This window comes from Molossus molossus, unplaced genomic scaffold (genome assembly GCF_014108415.1).
Source record: "Molossus molossus isolate mMolMol1 unplaced genomic scaffold, mMolMol1.p scaffold_m16_p_8, whole genome shotgun sequence".
Taxonomy (NCBI): Eukaryota; Metazoa; Chordata; class Mammalia; order Chiroptera; family Molossidae; genus Molossus; species Molossus molossus.
Window position 1 is genome coordinate 88,351,760 of NW_023425402.1, and position 18,110 is coordinate 88,369,869.

General features: G+C 41.7%; 1 protein-coding gene across 3 annotated transcripts in view; it reads right to left on the bottom strand.

The window, feature by feature from the left end:
- Nucleotides 1–10,199: 10,199 nt before the first annotated feature.
- The window catches only part of MAP7 (microtubule associated protein 7), a 174,689-nt gene continuing 166,778 nt past the window's right edge, over nt 10,200–18,110 (bottom strand). For all 3 annotated transcript variants that reach the window (XM_036248796.1, XM_036248795.1, XM_036248797.1), the window contains exons 18-19: nt 12,631–12,854; nt 10,200–10,902 (exon numbers count right to left, since the gene is read on the bottom strand). In XM_036248796.1, the coding sequence (XP_036104689.1) occupies nt 10,892–10,902; nt 12,631–12,854 (235 nt within the window). In that variant the 3' untranslated portion in view covers nt 10,200–10,891. The remainder of the gene's footprint in view (nt 10,903–12,630; nt 12,855–18,110) is intronic.

Consider the following 18,110-nt stretch of genomic DNA (forward strand, 5'->3'; position numbering starts at 1 on the left):
CAGCCTTGAAAGCCAAAGACACAGAGGAAACACACCCCCACCTACAAAAGCCTCTGCCAGTAAAGCCTATTTGTTTTGTCATGGCAACCCTTGTCATTTCCAGCTGGAGAGTGAGTGATAATGTCATTATCAAGAGAGGACCAGCAGGCTGAGAGCCCAGTCTGAGCTGCAGCATTACAGAGAATTATATCTCAGAGTCAAATGATCATGATACGCAGAGAAGCCATCAGCACAAGGCACTTAAGGGTTATATAAACAAACACACGCTTTGTACAAGGAAAGAATTAGGTTTGCAAATTTGACATTAAGAGTAATACCTATGTGTATGTGATTTTAAGACAATGCATGAAGCGCCTTCAGTTGGCCGGCAGATCTATGCTGGTGTTCAGTGAAACTATAAATCATTGTCACTGTCTGGTGGTTCTTTTGTCTTAAGGACAAAGTGCCACGTGGTCTGGTCAGAAATCTGCTGCCTAGAGATGAGGACAAACGGGGGGTACATAGAAAACAGGCGGCCTACAGGAGAATCTGACAGCCAGGACCAGGAAGGAGGGCTCCGGCCACCTGATGACAGAATGAGTGACCAAACAGAGGCTCTTTGAAGAGTGACAGGGGGTGCTATTAGCATTCATCCCCGGACAGCAGGCACAAATGGGGACTGTCCTCGCAAACCAGATTGTGTGGTCATGGCACATAAATCATGGCCACGACCTGGTTTCCTCCTAAGAGAGCAGCTCTGATGTTTTAGCACGAGAAGTGCTGCTGTACAGCGAAACACCTGAGGGGGAGATGCTGGCCACCCACATGCAGGCCGAGAGAACACACTGTACGGGAGAGGGAGTTTCCCCCTTCTCTCCTTCTGGGTTCTTTGGCTGGCCTAATAATTAAATTGACATAGGCAGATGAACAGGAGAAAAATAAATTTAATTTTGCATGTCGTATGGGAGCTAATAGAAATATGAGGCTCAAAGAAGTGACCACAGTAGGCAGCTTTCATACCGTTTGAACACAAACAATTACTTGTGAAGAATTGTCAAAGGGGTTTGGGCTGGAAGAGTTGCCTGGAACACCCTCGCCACCACACCAAATGAATGATAATCTTCAGAAACACTCTTTATTTTGGGATTGCTTGATGTTTCATCATCTTTAAATTCAGGTTATGCATTTTGGCTCTCTCAGTAGGCAGAGCTTAAAAATAAATGCATATGTATGTTGCCATTGTAATTAGCTAGTTATTAATAACAGGAAAAGAGCAAAGGAAGGCCAGACATTATAAGCATGGTTATCTGGGCAGCTTCACCAGGAAGCTACAACTTTACACTCGCCAGGGAACCCCAGGGTCCATACCCTGCAGACCACTGGGTGAAGGGATGCCACAAAGGGGAAATGGGTACATGTGCAATGAGTCAGAATAATATAGGGGAGGTGCTTGCTGCCAGTCAAACCTGGGAACAGAGGTCATTGATTAAAGGGGGTGGAGCCAACGCAAGCCCGTGAAAATCTGGGAATACATAATCCCCCAGACAAAATAGTTCACTCTCTCTTGGCACTCTTGGCTCTCAGCTCTTGTGACTCTCTTGTTCCTCTGGCTTTGCTCCTGTTTCCTTGCATTTGCTCTTGTTTCTAGAAGCTGCACGGCCCATAGCCATGTGGACCCCACATGCAAAGATCGATGGCCTGCAGCTAGGAACACAAGGTAAGCTAGCCTGTTACTGGATTGGACTATGCTCCAACATGGAACAGAAACTGGACAATGGCTTTAATCCTAGCCCCGCTAAAGGCACAGCTGGACTTCTTGGCGGGACAAAGGGAAATCGGACCTTGGAAACTCAGGAGTTTAATTCCACAGAGATAAAACTTTCTACAATATCTTATCCTCCCATGTGAGTTTCAGAAAATTCCTTTTCTCATGACATTGCAAGAAGCCCACTTTCCCCTGCAACAGGTGGGGAAGGGAGAGCGTCCAGCTGATAACATGTATGAGTGTAGACATCTGTATCCATATGTATATTAGAAACGGTGACAAGATCACTGTGACTGAACTTTCAAGCTCTGGAGGCAAAAGGTGTCTCAGCAGGGGGTGAAGCTGCAAGGGGCAGTAGAAAAAAGAACAGAACAGCGTAGAGGAAGTTTCCTAACAGTGACACTTGGGAGACTGAATGTGAAATGGAAAATTGGAAAAGAGTATGTGATGTTCTAAGCTTGAATGACTGGAATGGTGGGGGAATAAAAGATAGGGATGCCCAAAGGTTGAGGTGATTTGGTGACGGAAGTGATGAGGTGAGTTTAGACAGGTTGAATGTGAAGTGCTGGCAGGACACTCAAGCTGTCTGGTCTGACAGGCAGACGGACCAGCAGAACAACCTTGGGTAGGAGCTCATGGCTGGAACATCAGGTTTGTGATTCAGCTGCCTTGGAGTTGGAAATGAATGTGGGTAAGATTTCTATTTGGGGAACTTTCAGAGGAAAGGAAAGGGCTAAATTATACTGGGTGGGACGAGGTGCTGGTCAGAGAAGAAAAACTCAGTGAAGGGGACCAAGCTGGGGCTGGGAGGACCAGGGCAGCACAGCGCGGGAGCCGCAGAGGGTGCTGGGCACTGACCTGCTCAACATCCAGACCCTCCGGAGTCTAGAATTCTGTACTGTAGGGGCTGGAAGGCTGAAAACTACAGATCCCAGATTTCCTTGTAGCCAGAGTCTGATGGGACTTAGGTTCTGAGAATCAGGTGCATTTGAGTGAGACTTGAAAGATGTAGATAGCACTTGTGCTGTTCTGTAAGCAAGTAAGGTAATGCGATGATTGAATTTTTTTCTTTCCTTTTTTGTTTTTTGCCACAGTGTTCCGCATCCAGACACTAGCTTCATGCGGGACAAGAGGCAGAGGCTTGGGCGTCCGCGTTCTGCTCGCCTGGCTGCCGCAGAAGGCTCGGTTGTGGTGGCTCCCTGCCCCTGGGTCTCAGCTAAGGCACTATTTCCTGACATCAGGGGATCCCGGGGCAGCTTCGGATTTCTCACCCTCCTGGTGTGGGAGAGGTGACAGCTCTCCTAGTGGGTCATGTCTGCTGTGATCTGGGAGTCATTTCTGAAGGCTCAGTCTGGAGTGTGCTCCCCTAGTCCTCCCAACAATTTTAAAAGCACTTAGACTCCCCTCTGCTGAAAATACTGCGGTGGTTTCTGTTTTCTGAAATTGAACTCTGATCGTTACAAAATCCAATTCCGAAAAGATATTCAAGAATAAAGGGCAAATCGATCATTCAAAAGCTGCCCCCAAAAGGTGAGAATTTCATTCTTCACTTCATTTAAAAAGTTATCATTACTAAGTCCCTAATGTGTACCAGGCACCATGCTGAACATTTGGAAATACTGTACTAAGATAAATAAAATGCAGTCTTTCTCCCCAAAGATTGAGTCTATCGGGGGAAAGGATCATGAATGTGAATGTAGCAAATTGTGGCAAGCACCCTGATGGAGACGTAGTCAGGGAACTAGTATGAGAAAAGAGGAAGGGTCCCTAGCCTGGAATGGGGCTCTGGGTGAGGTACGCTTCGTGAAGGAACATAAGCTGAATATTGAATGATGAGTATGTTTATTTAGCTAAAACACTGAACACTTACTATGGGTTAAGCATGGTGCTAAGATCCTTATATTCTAGATCTCATTTAATCCTCCAAACATTTGTATGAGGTAGAGAGTATTCTCACCACTTTACAAGCGAGGAAACTGAGCGTGGACTCCGAGCGGCTCTCTGGAGCACACGTGTGCCTTCCCCACTCCCTCCCCACGCGTGTTTTCCTGGCCCCTCTCCCCTAAGCTCTAAGGGCTTTTTTCGCTTGTACTTTGTTCCCTGAGCCCGTGCAACTCAGCTGGCTCATTTTTTCCATGGCTCACTTCTACCTCTGTGGCTTTCTAAATAAACTTTTCCTTAGAAAAAAAGAAAAGATCTGCCTCTGAGTTATCTGCAGGACGTTTGCTCAGGTCACCCTCCGCAGAGGGAACTGCATGAGAAAAGGCAAGGGTAAGAAACGTATTGTTTGTTGCAGCCCACACCCGAAGATAGGGCCCATCTCCCAGGCTCCGTGGGTGCGTAGGAACCTGACATCCATGAGCCAGTTAACAAACCCGATGGGGCTCACGCGGAGTTTAACTTTCCAACCTCGTGTGATTTTTCACTTCCTCGACTCTACTGAGTCCCTGCTCAGCCTTCTTCCTCTTCCCTTTAAAGGTACCCAGTCATATCTGTATGAATGAGTTTGCAGTTGACCCTGGATTCTTCTCCCTGTCATGGTAGTATATTACTGATTAACATCTGTCCTTACCACTTTAACTAGTGTCTGGCTTTATTTTTGTGTTCATATTTCTTTACGAAACACTGCTTATTCCATTAGCTATTCATATTTCCATACCACTTCCACTTGGTCCCTATAAAAACATCTGGGAAAAACAAAGAATACATCCCTCCTTGACTAGCAATTTGTATAAGTAGCGGTAGCAATTTTTTTTCTTCAAACTGTTCTGGATAATTTTCTGAGTTTAGCATGTTGTTAGAACGGCTGTCTATTAGTTTTTTTGATGATGTGTCTTTTTGGATTCTTTCAGAAAATGCTACAAGCTCAATACTCCAGCTCTCCCTGAACTTGGCAGAGGCAGCACAGAGACAGTGCTTTGGGGATTAGGAATGGTCGCATAGTGAGACTTCAAGGACTGTAATGAGGAGTAGGGTTTTGTTTTTGTTTTTGTTTCTTAAAGTAGCAATCTCAGTAAAAAGGATCTGGGACATCCATATGCAGGTGAGAAAACAGAACTCAACAGCTGGGAGCCACTCGCCTGAAGATAAAAAGTAAAAATAATAATGGAAACATTTGGATGAGCACAGATGATCACAGGCCTATAACTTCCACCCAGAAGTTAAAGCATGCTCACTCTTGTTAATTTGTATCTGGTAAGCACTGAATTATGCTGAAAACATTTGTCATTGACTGGTGTATGTGGGTGAAAAAATGAGATCGAGGACACTAGAGTGTTTTTCTAGTTGAATTTATTCATTCAAGAACAAGAGCTGTGTTTTTTTTTTACTTTTTAGGGGATAAAATGTTTTATAAAGTTATGCTAATAGATGTTAGCATAACAACCTTATCTCCGGTTTCCTGGAAAGCCAACACTGTAGCCGAGGATTTGAATACAAGTAGTTGATCTGGCTGGTGAAGGAACTGCCTCTAAGGGAATGGAGGTCAGACAAGGACAAAGACAACCAAAACGGAGTGTCATCAAGCCAAGTATTGCAGTGACAGGAGCTTAATCCTGAGAGGGAAATGTATTGAATATGTACCCTTACCCAGCGTTCCCCGGTATGTCAGTGTAGATGTGTGGCCTTGAGAGTCATTTTATTTATTTTTACTGTTCTTACCATGGCAAAATTATGTCAGTCAGCGTTGGTTCCCCACTTACCTTTTCTTTCTTTTTAAATTTTTTTTCTTTATTGATTTTTAGAGCGAGAGGAAGGAAGAGGGAGAGAGAGAGAGACATTGATGAAAGAGAACATCCACTGGCTGCCTCCTGCATGCCTCCCATCGGGGATCGGGCCCACAACCTGGGCATGTCCTGACCGGGAATCGAACCGGTGACCTGGTGCATGTGTCGACGCTCAACCACTGAGCAGCATGGGGGTGGGCATGATGATTTTTGGCAGTAAGTTTATTTTAAAAAGTTGCTTTCTGTGTCCCGCCTGGTGTGGCTCAGTTGGTTGAGCTGAGCGTCCTCTTGTGTGTTGTGGGTTCCATCCCTGGTGCAGGGTGTGCAGGAAGCAGCTGATGGATGTTTGGCTCTCACATCGATGTTTCTCTTTCTCTCCCTTCCTCTCTCTCTAAAAATCAATTAGAAAATACTTAAAAGAGAAAGTTGCTTTTTGTAACTTGATTCAATAGCTATTTCATCATGCCTTTGTTGTTGTTAATTCTCACCCGAGGATGTTTTTCCATTGATTTTTAGAGAGTGGGAGGGAGGGAGGGGGGAGGAGGGAGAGAGAGGACAGAGAGAGAGAGAGAGAAAGAGAGAGAGAGAGAGAAACATCAATGTGCAAAAGACACAATGATTGCCCTGGCTGGTTTGGCTTCAGCGGTTAGAGCATTGGCCTGTGGTCCAGAGAGACCCAGGATCGGTTCGGTTCCTGCTAAGGGCATGTACCTCAGTTGCAGTTTGTCCCTGGCCCTGGTTGGGTTGTGCGGGTGGCAGCCACTTGATGTGTCCCTTTCATGTCGATGTTTCTCTCTCTCCCCGCTGTGCTCTATCTGAATAAAAAATGGAAAAATGTCCTCGGGTGAAAAAAAAAAAAATGACACAATAATTGGTTGTCTCCCACACAACTACGATTGGGCTGGGGATCAAATCTGCAACCCAGGTATATGCCCTTGACCAGAATCGAACCTGAGACCTTTCAGTCCTCAGGATGACACTCTAACCACTGACCAAACCAGTCAGGGCCATCATGCCTTTTAATGATTTATGCACAGTGTAGATGGAGGTCAATAACTGAATATTTTCCATCTTTTTGTTGTTGTTGTTGTTATTATCCTCACCCAAGGACATTTTTTCATTTTTTTGTTCAGATAGAGCAGGAGGGAGAGAGAGGAAGAGAGAGAAACATCGACGTGAAAGGTACACATCAGGTACACATCGAGTGGCTGCCACCCGCACGACCCAACCAGGCCGAGGACAAACTGCAACGGAGTACATGCTCTTAGCGGAAACCGAACCCGGGTCTCTCTGGACCGCAGGCCGACGCTCTAACCGCTGAGCCAAACCGGCCAGAGCCCATCAATTTATTTTTTTATTTTTTTATTTTTTATCCTCACCCGAGGATATTTTTCCATTTTTTGTACAGATAGAGTGGGAGGGAGAGAGAGGAAGAGAGAGAGAGGGAAATATCGACGTGAAGGGACACATCGAGTGGCTGCCACCCGCACGACCAACCAGGGCCGGGGACAAACTGCAACCGAAGTACGTGCCCTTAGCGGGAACCGAACCCGGGTCTCTCCGGACCGCAGGCCGACACTCTAACCGCTGAGCCAAACTGGCCAGGGCCGTCAATTTTTTTTTTAATGCAAAGATATAATTTATTGGTGTCTTTTAAATTATTATTTTTTTGAGTATACTTTTCCATTGATTTTTAGATATAGTGGGAGGGAGGAGGGGGAGAGAGAGAAACATTGATGTGAGAGACACACTGACCCAGCTGTCTCCTGAATGACCCCAACCAGGGCTGGGAATAGAACCTGCAAATGAGGTATGTGCCCTTGACTGGGAATCAAACCCATGACCTTTCAGTCTGAGGGCCTATGCTCCAACTGCTGAGCCAAACTAGCCAGGGTTTAAATTTCTTTTAATATACAATTTATTTTAAAATGTTTTAATAGGCTGCCATCAACAAATCATCAAACAACAAGTGCTGGCGAGGGTGTGAAGAAAAGGGGACTCTAGCACAATGCTGGTGGGAATGCAGACTGGTGCAGCCACTATGGAAAACAATATGGTGTTTCCTCAAAAAATTAAAAACTGCCATTTGATCCAGTGATCCTACTTCTAGGAATATATCCTAAGAAGTCTGAAACACCAATCAGAAAGAATATATGTACTCCTATGTTCATAGCAGCACTATTTACAATCGCTAAGATCTGGAAATAGCCCAAGTGTCCATCAATAGATGAGTGGATAAAAAAGCTGTGGTACATATATACAATGGAGTACTATGCAGCTGTAAGAAAGACCTCTTATCCTTCGAGACAACATGGAGGGACTTCGAGAGTATTATGCTAAGCAAAATAAGTCAATCAGAGAAAGAGAAATACTACATGATCTTACTTATTTGTGGAATATAATGAACAAGATGGGCTCATGAACAAAATAGACCCAGAGACATAGAAAGGAGTATGGTTCAGATTGACAAATCTCAGGCGGGGGGATGGATGAGATGAACCAAAGGACTTATATGCATGTATGTGTAACCAATGGACATAGACAGTGCAGGGGGCGGGGGGGACAGGATGGGGAGGAGGGTGTCGGGGGGGGGGGGGAAGAAACTTCTGTAACAAAAATAAATTAATAAAAATTGAAAAAAAATGCTTTAATATAAAGTTTGTGTGCATGCATAATTTGACTTTAATCTCACCCTAGAAGTAGGCCAGATAGTATTTAAGGACCCCTATCTGGTGGCTATGTGGGTGCTTTATTTATTTTTATTCTCACTCGAGGATATATTTATTGATTTGGGAGAGATAGAAACATCCACCGGTTGCCCCCAATTGCCTGTCCCCCTTCCCCAACCCAAGAATGTGCCCTGAATTGAACCAGAAACCTTTTGGTGCACGGGACAATGCTCCAAATGAGTGGGCAGGTGGGCGTTTTAAAGACTGTCACCTAAATCTACATCAATGTTAATAAGCATAAAGGATGTTAGTAATTAATGAAATTAGCTTGAAAGGTAAGTGGTCACCTAGAAAGGTAAAAATTCATGAAATGAGGTATAAGAATATGGCAGATCCTGCAAGCTCATGACTTTTGATTAGTTCCTCAAGTCTAGAGCTCATTTTGTCCCTGTGTGTCCTGAGCCCCATGCATTTAAGACTGTTGCTGATCCAATTAGGTCACCTAATTCTTCCTTCAGAATATCACGGCTTCTGCTTCACTGTGAATCCTTCAGTCCAGGTGTTCGTGTGATTATGAGCACAGAAGAATCTTCACCAAGCTTTCCATGGCCCTGTTTGCTGTTATTTGTTCATGTGAAAGAACTCTGTTTTTCTTTTATTGTAATAATCACCAGGTAGTGAGGTTATGAAGGGACATACAGCTTTACCTTCCAGTAAAAGCAGGTGACTACCAAATGAATCTGTGATCGGTGACGAAATTGGCCTAGTCTGCAATGAGGTGGAGGGGAACTACAAATCCATCCATCTGTATTCCATGGTGAGGGTCATATTCGATCCCTGGGCACTGCCCTTACTGTAGTGCCTACAGAAGACCTCTGTAAGACTTTGTAACTGAACTTCAAGAGCTGGACAGAAAGCAATTGGCCATTCAGGCCAAGGTCATCCTTTGGCAGTGTCATTCTTAAGACAAAGTTAACAATTTCGTACCACTTCAATTAAAACTTGACTACTCAGAAGGCTTTCATTTTGCTAACGATTGCTCAAGTTTAAAAATGTAAATAATAATAAAAAAAAAAGAGCCAAAATAGAATTATTGCTCTAATTTTAAATAAATCTATTCTATATACCTGCTCAGAGGAAGCTGGGAAAATGTCATTGAGGACAAATAAAGGGCAATTTGAAAACTCAAGCATCAACCTGAGTGAAAGTATAACATATGAGAAACCTAAAAGCAAAACTATGTCAAACACATTTGGTGTTTCATGCTAGGTTGATTTAAACAAATAAAACAACTTTGCTGAACAGATTTTTTAAATATGATTATGTATATACATGGACAACTGGGTATAGGGAAAACCCTCGAATTGATGTTTTAACAAATTACACCTATTACTAAAGAGGATATGCTTGAATTTTAAGGAAATAGTCCAATAAATGAAGTCTCTCATTCAATCTGGTAGATGAACAGATCTCTCTTTTAATAAAAGCCAATACATGACAGTGGTAGTTTACCTTTTTATATACTCCACATAAAAACATGTGTTCACTCTCCTTCAATATTTAGTTATTAGTAGTCTCTCAAACAGTAAAATAAAATGAAATTTATATTAGTAAACGAAAGTGCAGGTTTGTACAGCTAAACTCAGCAGCCAAGTGAAGGTAAATGAAAAGTGAAAGCTGATGGATGCCACGCGGAACGAGGACATTCGTGAAGGTGTCCCGCACGGTGTCCCGTGTGCCAAACACAGTCAACATCCCATCACTTTCTCATTGCTCTTAAACGAGCAAAACCAAATTCTTTTTTTAATTTTTTATTTAAAGAAATATTAAGTCTTTATCTCTCTTCCCCCCAACATAATCTGTGATCAGGTAAGGCAAAGGTAAGTCCCACCATCACTGGGGACAGCAGCAATACACAGACTTTGGAAATAACCCTGAATCATCAGTAACATTCTCTCATGGTAACACAAGGAATGAATCTAATAAGTCAAATCTACACTGTTGTCACATTATTCTAATTTATTTGATTAGTTTATCTGGAAAAAAAACTTTATAAATACATATTTAAGAGGACAGTAAATTATTTTCTTGCTCTGAAAAAATAATGTCTTTTCCCCTTCACATTTAAAAACTGGTTAGTACACTTTTGGAAAAAGAGATGCAAGAATGTGACTGCTGGATTTGCAGAATGTCCATGTACAAGTTACATTTACAAGAACCTGGTAACCTGCCTATAATTTGCCTCTACAAATAGAGCTCCTTGCAATATTATTTAAACAAACAGGCTTAATTCAAACACTTCTCCTAGTCACTCTACTTGCAGAGCAAAGAGGTACTTATTCTTCAAGTATTGTATTGTAAAAGGTACATTTTTTTGGTGCCAATTTTACCTGTTAGCTTTTAAAGACCGAAATAGCCATGTGAAAAGTCATGCCAAGTCAGCCCATTTCTTTTATAACCAAACGCTCTAAGCTTTCAGAGAATTAAAAAAAAAAAAATTGATTTGCTCAATGGAAAAAGCCATTTTAAAGTACTTAAGAACGAGGAGCATTTTTCTTCTATTGGCGAAAATGATTAGAAAAGCTATCCAGTCTGTTGTCTTTAGCTAGTTTTAATAAAGTCTTTTCAAAATGATGGTCAAGAAATCTTTAGAAAACTGGAGGATGGGGGATGCTCCTTTCCAGCATGGAAGGAATTCCATTAATTGTAGAAATTCTTATTAAATTTCTGCTTTGGTTCTTCAGAAGAAATGCTCATATAACTTCTGTATTGGGAGACAGGAAAAAAGAACCGATTAAGTTTTTATCTAAAATCTTATTTAAAGATTACCATATAATATCTTACATTTCAAAAACTTTACCATGCTTTTAAGAATAGGTAATTTTACCAGGATCCATGATCACATATTGACGTGAATCCTACCACTAATAGGAAAACACATGCCCTTTTCTTTACTTCAAGTCAAGCTATCTCATTTACTTTGCTAAACTGCATACAGTGATTGTACTTTTCTTTGAAATTAGGGACTTACATACGTCTTGTATCCTTGATTCCTGATGCTCCTGTCTCCAAACATATATGTTGGAGGTTAAATAAATGTTTGTTACTAAATAGTCATGATCCCAAAAGAACCCCTACATCACTTAAGATCACAGACATTGGACTACCCTCCTAGAGGAGGTCTGGAAGGGTGGGCACAGTGAGAATGAAAGACAGGTCGATCAAAAGGTGACTTAAGGCCTGGCAAGCGAAGCCGAAAGTCACCTTGGATGTTCCTGGCCTCTCTGTGGATCTGCAACATGACAAAGGAGGAAGCTGCACCAGCAGTGTTTCCACCAACACGCATAATGAGACTGTCCCCAGAGGCTGAGGAGTCAGAATGTCAGACCCGGGAGGGACCTTATAGCTTCCTTTTACAGTCTAGAAAAGTGGATCACTAAAGTGAAGTTATACTCCCAAGGTCACTACACTACAGAAGCAAAAAAGACTTATTTGGATAGGTGGTTCATCACTGGCTTTTTCAACACTTGAAAGTGGAAAATATTTGTTACAAGTTCACAGATGGGATGTAAAAGAAAAAAATAATTTGATCTTAAATACTTCTTTACTGACTCCATTTAAACATGCTGAGTTTGGCCAGCTCAGTTCATTATATAAAGAAATGCTGTCAATACATGGAACTGATCTGCTGGGAAGAGAAGCTGACAGAATTCAAAAAGATTTGATAAAAGATAGGGCCAGGGTTATCCTACTTGTCCTTGAAACTGATGGGGCTGTGCTGTTGAGTTGCTATGACCACTAAGTTGATGTACTCCTTATTTCTTTGGGTCCTGTAAAGCTATTGGTCTTGTACAAAGACTTCAGGTCAAGTGTGAGTCCCAGAGACAGAGTATAAGAGTCACTGGCAGTTTTCACAACAGCTATAGTCACTCAACAAGGGATGGAAGACTCTTGGGCTCAGTGTGCTCCTAGTTCGGAATATGTTCCCATTACCTAAACTATAACTACCTTATTATATGTAAAAAGGACAGTAGTATATTGTCCAGGTTGTTTGACCCAAACAAGAGAAAAATGATGGGAGAACATGATGGCAGTCTTCATATCTAAAGAGCTGAGAAAGATGGAATAAAAACCAAACGCCTTTTCTCCAGTGGGCAGAACCAGCCCAATAGTCCCCAAGTTACAGCAAGGTACTAAGTGCATGTCTTTATCTGAAGCATGTTGGGCAGTGAGCACTGCTCCGAGAGGCGCATGGACACCTAAAGGGTGCTGCACACTGAATTTCCGCACTGAGTGGGGGAATCAGAGGAGCCCCAGAAGTTGCCCAAACCAACTCAAAATTCAATTTCTGTGATTCCCCGCACAATCTTGTGGCTTATTTGGTCCACTGAATAAGGACAAAGCCTGCCACAGTCACAGTGAAGAAGGTTCATTCCCTCTTGGGTATCACATATATCTGATGATTACTGAAGAAGATTTGAGGCAAGCTCACCTGCTGTCTGTTGTGTTTGAACACCATCTACCTGAGTCAGGGGCCCAAGCGACCCTTCATCTTCAAAGGCCAAAATTGGATTCAAAGGAATCTCTGGGTTCTCACTGTTGGTGACATCTAATCTGGATGGTGTAGATCCAATGGGTAAGTTTATGATTTCTTCAAAATTTTCATTGTCAAGAGATACTCCATTTTCATTTGGTTGTTTTTCCAAATTGGGAGTACTGGGAAATTTAAAAAAATCAAAATAAAAACAAATTAGTATTAAAAATGGAAAACACAGTTTTAGAACAATCCAATACGGTTTTATAATAAATAATTTTATGCCTGGCTGGTGTGACTCAGTGCCCTGACCTGGAATCAAACCGGGACCTCTCAGTCCGTGGGACGATGCTCAATCCACTGAGCCACACCAGCCAGGCAAAAATTTCTGATTTGAATACAGGATGGGGCAAAAGTAGGTTTACAGTTGTTCATATGGAAAATCACACAATAATTAGTAAATCATAATACAAGAATAAACTCTGTTTTGCATACTCACAACTGTAAACCTACTTACCCCACCCTGTATTTTGGTGCATTATAAAGTATCAAATCTTTTCTTCTAGGAAAAAAAAAGATGCCTGTCCTCACTCAGTACCTTACAAGGCGCTGCAAAGGTACACTGAAAAATTTTATAAAAGTGCTGTGAAAGGAAAACACAAACACATTATACAGACTCAGAGCATGACGGTGCTTTTCTGGTATTTCACCGAGGGGAGAGGAGGCTTGGCGTCACGCAGCCTGCACGAGCACGCACACGCATGCACACACGCTTTACACCTGCCCTTCCAAGTGCTCGGGCTGCCACACCCAACCTCCTGCTCATTCCCAACACCGATGGGCTTTCTGTAACCAGGGAAACACTTCTTGTTCTCATCCCAAAGACATTTTAAGAAGTTCTGGCAAAAGGTAAAGCGGAGGAATGCCTCTGCGAAGCCCTCACTCCTTGGCCATCTCAACTGCCTTGCCCTGGTAGGCTGCATGTGCTAACAAGCTGTGATGGCACCGCCAACTCCAGGCTGTGTCAACGGCTGACTTCATTTCCCCTTCCCACTCCTATCTGGCTACCCCGCCCATTCTTCCTTGTCAGCAAATAGAGGAATAATTGTGCCATATGCTTTGGGTAAGCAATTATTAAGTGTTCAGAGGGCACTGTGAATAGCAGGAATGAGAGAACTAAAACAGAAATCACTGGGGTTATGGATCTAGGCGTATTCTGAGAATAAGAGCACCAGCTTCTGGATTCCCTTCTTTGGGCTACACTCTGGAGGTTGGAGCTGGATGCAAGACTCCTGAAGCCCATGTACTTCACTCTGTCAGTCCAAACCCAGAAAAGGGCACTGGGACCAGGGCAGCAATCTGATAGGGACCATACTGCTGACTGTTGTCAGGACTTTATTTTTCTTAGTGTTCATTATCATGCTATTACAAATAATTTAAAAAGTAATATATCTCTTTCTATTTTAATGACAGGGGCTTGGTAATGTTACTTTTTCATTAGGCAAAAAACCAACAACAACAACATCAACAAAAACCTAAGTACAATGATAAATGCCTAAGATATGGAGGAAAACCATTAGGTCCAACATCCATTTACTACAAATCCCTTGAGAGAAGAAACATTCTATTGAAGAGACAGAGCCCCGAGGGCTAGGAACAAAGCATAAAATATCTTCTAGGGTATTAGGAGGGTAAGAGAGAAACCTGTATACCCATGAGTTTTTTAGCTTCTAGATTAGAGGTTCTCAGCTGGGGGTGGAAATATCTATCAGAACGATCTAAGAAATTGAAAATAGTTTCTTTGCGTTCACACATTTATCCTTTTTTTCCTGTTCAAAAGCAAGTTTCCCATTTATAAAAAAACAAAACACTCCTCCATCAATGGGCACTTCTCTATAAAAACCCTCTCAAGAACCAAAAAGGGCTTCTGGAGTAAAAATCATCCTTGCTCAAGTTTATGTATTTATTTGAAAGCTGGCCAGAATTTTGATAACTCCAATTTTCTTCAGTTCTACCTATTGTTAGTGGGGAGCCTGCTGGGCAAGGACAATGGCTTCCAGGCTTTTACAAGGATTGCACACAGAAGTTGAGAACCAAAGAAACCACAGAGCTAGCCGTGCCACTCAGGCCCCTCAAGGTCAGGAGTAAGGTTCAGGGAGTTTCTCTGCACCAGGAACTGCTGCTTGTCCTAGCTGCTGGAACAGTAACATTGGGAGGACATTAGCACGTCTCTGGGGATGGGGATGGTGAGTATAACCCAGTTCACAGCATTCATTTCTTTTTCTTGAAGAGAAACCAAACCAATGCATTAGGTACACGAGACATTAGGAAGAGTGAAACTTCTCTCAGTCGAACTAAAGGTATTCATTCTAAGGATTGGAGTTTTCTAGTGAAAACACACTCTGTCACAGTGTAATAGCATTTGTCATGATGGATGTCCACAGAGTACCAGCCACATCGAGTTCTTTGGAAGGGACCCTGGGAATCTCCGATTTGTGATTTAATTCATGGCGGGCAAGTGGGTGGCATCTTTAACTCTACGTTGGGTGCACAATAGGATATATAATAAATATGCTGACTTATTATGAGGATTATTAAATGCTTCATTAAACATAATGCACTGAGGTGAAAAACAATGACTTTGGTAGGTGATTTCAAGGTCAACTTGAAATTGGGAATAAAAAAGAACATCATGGCCCTGGCCAATTTGGCTCAGCAGTTAGAGCGTAGGCCTGCGGTCCTGAGAGACCCGGGTTCGGTTCCCGCTAAGGGTGCATACCTCGGTTGCAGTTTGTCCCCGGCCCTGGTCCGTTGTGCGGGTGGCAGCCACTCGATGTGTCCCTTTCCCATCGATGTTTCTCTCTCTCTCTCTGTTCCTCTCTCTCCCTCCCACTCTACCTGAACAAAAAATGGAAAAATGTCCTCGGGTGAGGATAAAAAAAAAAAAAAAAAAAAAGAACATCATGGATGTGACTTATTTGTAATTTTAAAGACTTTAACAGGTTTGCAGATGCAAAACTGTTTAAAAACTTGAGTCCCCATTAAATCAAAGGAAATGTGTACACATGAACAGAAGACTATCTAAGGGAAAGATATTAAGGTAGGTATAAGCAGGTCCCTTTCTAGATGGACGAGTATGAGAGATGGCAGAGAGCCTGAGGGATCCGTGCTAAGACTAGTTCAATAACCTAGAAGGTGTGCAGGATGAAAAATTTAAGTATGTAAATAGAGTTTATTCTGGGAAATGCTAGTCCTAAGAATAACCCGTTGAGGATAACAGAGAAAATCATTAAATGTAGGAAGGTAAAAGCAATGAGTTTAGAGAACTCTACAAAGAACCATCTTTAAAAGACAGTGAGCTGTCAGTCACAGTGAGGTAACCAACTTTGATTCTAAACTGTTTTCTGGTAACACCAATTCCTCATGTTTTGATGGTGAAAACAAGACCAATAAAATTCGAGACTTAAACATCACAAAAGCATTTTTCTGCAGAATCACACTGCAGCCACACCCAGTGTACTACATGTCTTTTTGACACTGCACTTCAGAAGGATAAAGATAAATAACATTTAACACTTGTATGGCACAACAGTTTTCAGACTCTTTCACAGACACTATTTCATTGAACTCTCCCACTGATTGGTTGCCTTCTGCATAACCCTTACCAGCGCCAGGACCAAACTGCAACAGAGATACGTGCCTTTGACTGGAATCAAACCCGTGACTGTATGGTCCAACTGCTGAGCCAAATCGGCCAGGGCATAAGCAGTGTTATTTTTAATTTGTTATTTTGGTTTTCCAGATAAATAAGAGCTATCAAAAATTTAAAACTAAGTTTATATTTGTAAAAATAATAAGAGTAACTCCTAGATCTAACTCTGGGAATCTGCTAGGTTTCTTTTTTCCTTTAAAGAGGAGACACACTGGCCCAGCCAGTGTGGCTTAATGGTTGAGCATCAACCTATGCACCAAGAGGTCACCAGTTTGATTTCCAGTCAGGGTACATGCCCAGGTTATGGGCCAAGTCCCAGTGTGGGGCATGCAGGAGGTGGCCAATTAATGTTCTCGCTCATCGATGTTTCTATATCTCTCTCTCCCTCTTCCTTCCTCTCTCTCTAAAATCAATAAAAATAAATAAATAAAATAAAATGCACATATGCATAACCAATGGACAACAATGCTGGGGGTGGGGGGGGCGGGATCAGGAGGAAGGTATCTAGGGGAGAAAAAGGAGAAACATCTGTAACAAAAATAAATTAATAAAAATTGCAAAAAATATCACTATCTGACATATATATCATATTTTAGAAAATAAAATAAAAGATTCATTTGCTTCAGCAGTGAGGAAGGTCAAATATCTGTGAGTAAATTATGCAAGAATATTCAGTAACTATATAAAACAAATTTTCAAACATTCTTACAGATTTAGCACTTGCAAACAACTGCATAGACAACTGGTTAAGAAGACTCAAAATCATAAAACTGTCACATGAAGTTTAATTTTAAATCTAATATGACCTTGGTCAATATATAATTATGTTAATTTTCCCCAGAACTAAAAATATAAATTTAAAATTAGTATAATCAATTAAATAAATATATCTAGGAAAACCAACAACAAAATATAAGGAACATGCTGTTCCAGACATTAAAATATATGAAAAGCCCTGGCCGGTTTGGCTCAGCGGTTGGAGCGTCGGCCTGCAGACCAGAGAGTCCCGGGTTCGGTTCCCACGAGGGACAAGTACCAAAAAGAAAAAAAAAAAATTGAGACTAAAATGTATGAAAAAACACCAATTATTAAACCATGCCACTAATTATTAAATAGTGCCATAACCGCACTATTTAACAACAGAACAAGTGTAACACCCCAAAACAGACCCAAAGGCATGAAATTAGAACATGGAAATGGAACAGACACCAAATGATGTAAGGACAACGAAGCAGCCATATGAAACTAAATCATCTTCAAAGAGCACCGCACACGGGACAGCAGGATTAATTCTAAATACATCAGATGCTTAAACATTAAAAAAAAGTGAACAAAGGATGTGAAAAAGTATATTATTCATTCTGAGTTGCAGTTACAGCATGTAAAAGTCAAAGAAAAAGTACACATGATGGAGTTAAAAAAAATAATTAAAGAAATAAGGAGGAGACACACTGGAGCCAGAGGATTACATTTGTTACGGAGATTCTTGTATTATATTCTGATATTTACATTTGATACTAAGCTGATCCGCTTGTATTGTTAGGTGAAAGAGTAGAAAAAATCTACTTATATTTCTCCTAGTTGTTAGACAGGGATCATCTTACATGGGTGACAAAGAACAATGTATTACTTGGGTAGAGATGGATGACACCAGTAAGTTCACAGAGCTGTATGTTTAAATTACAAACTGCTCTGTGTGCGGAGGAGGCTAAAAGAAAATAGAATT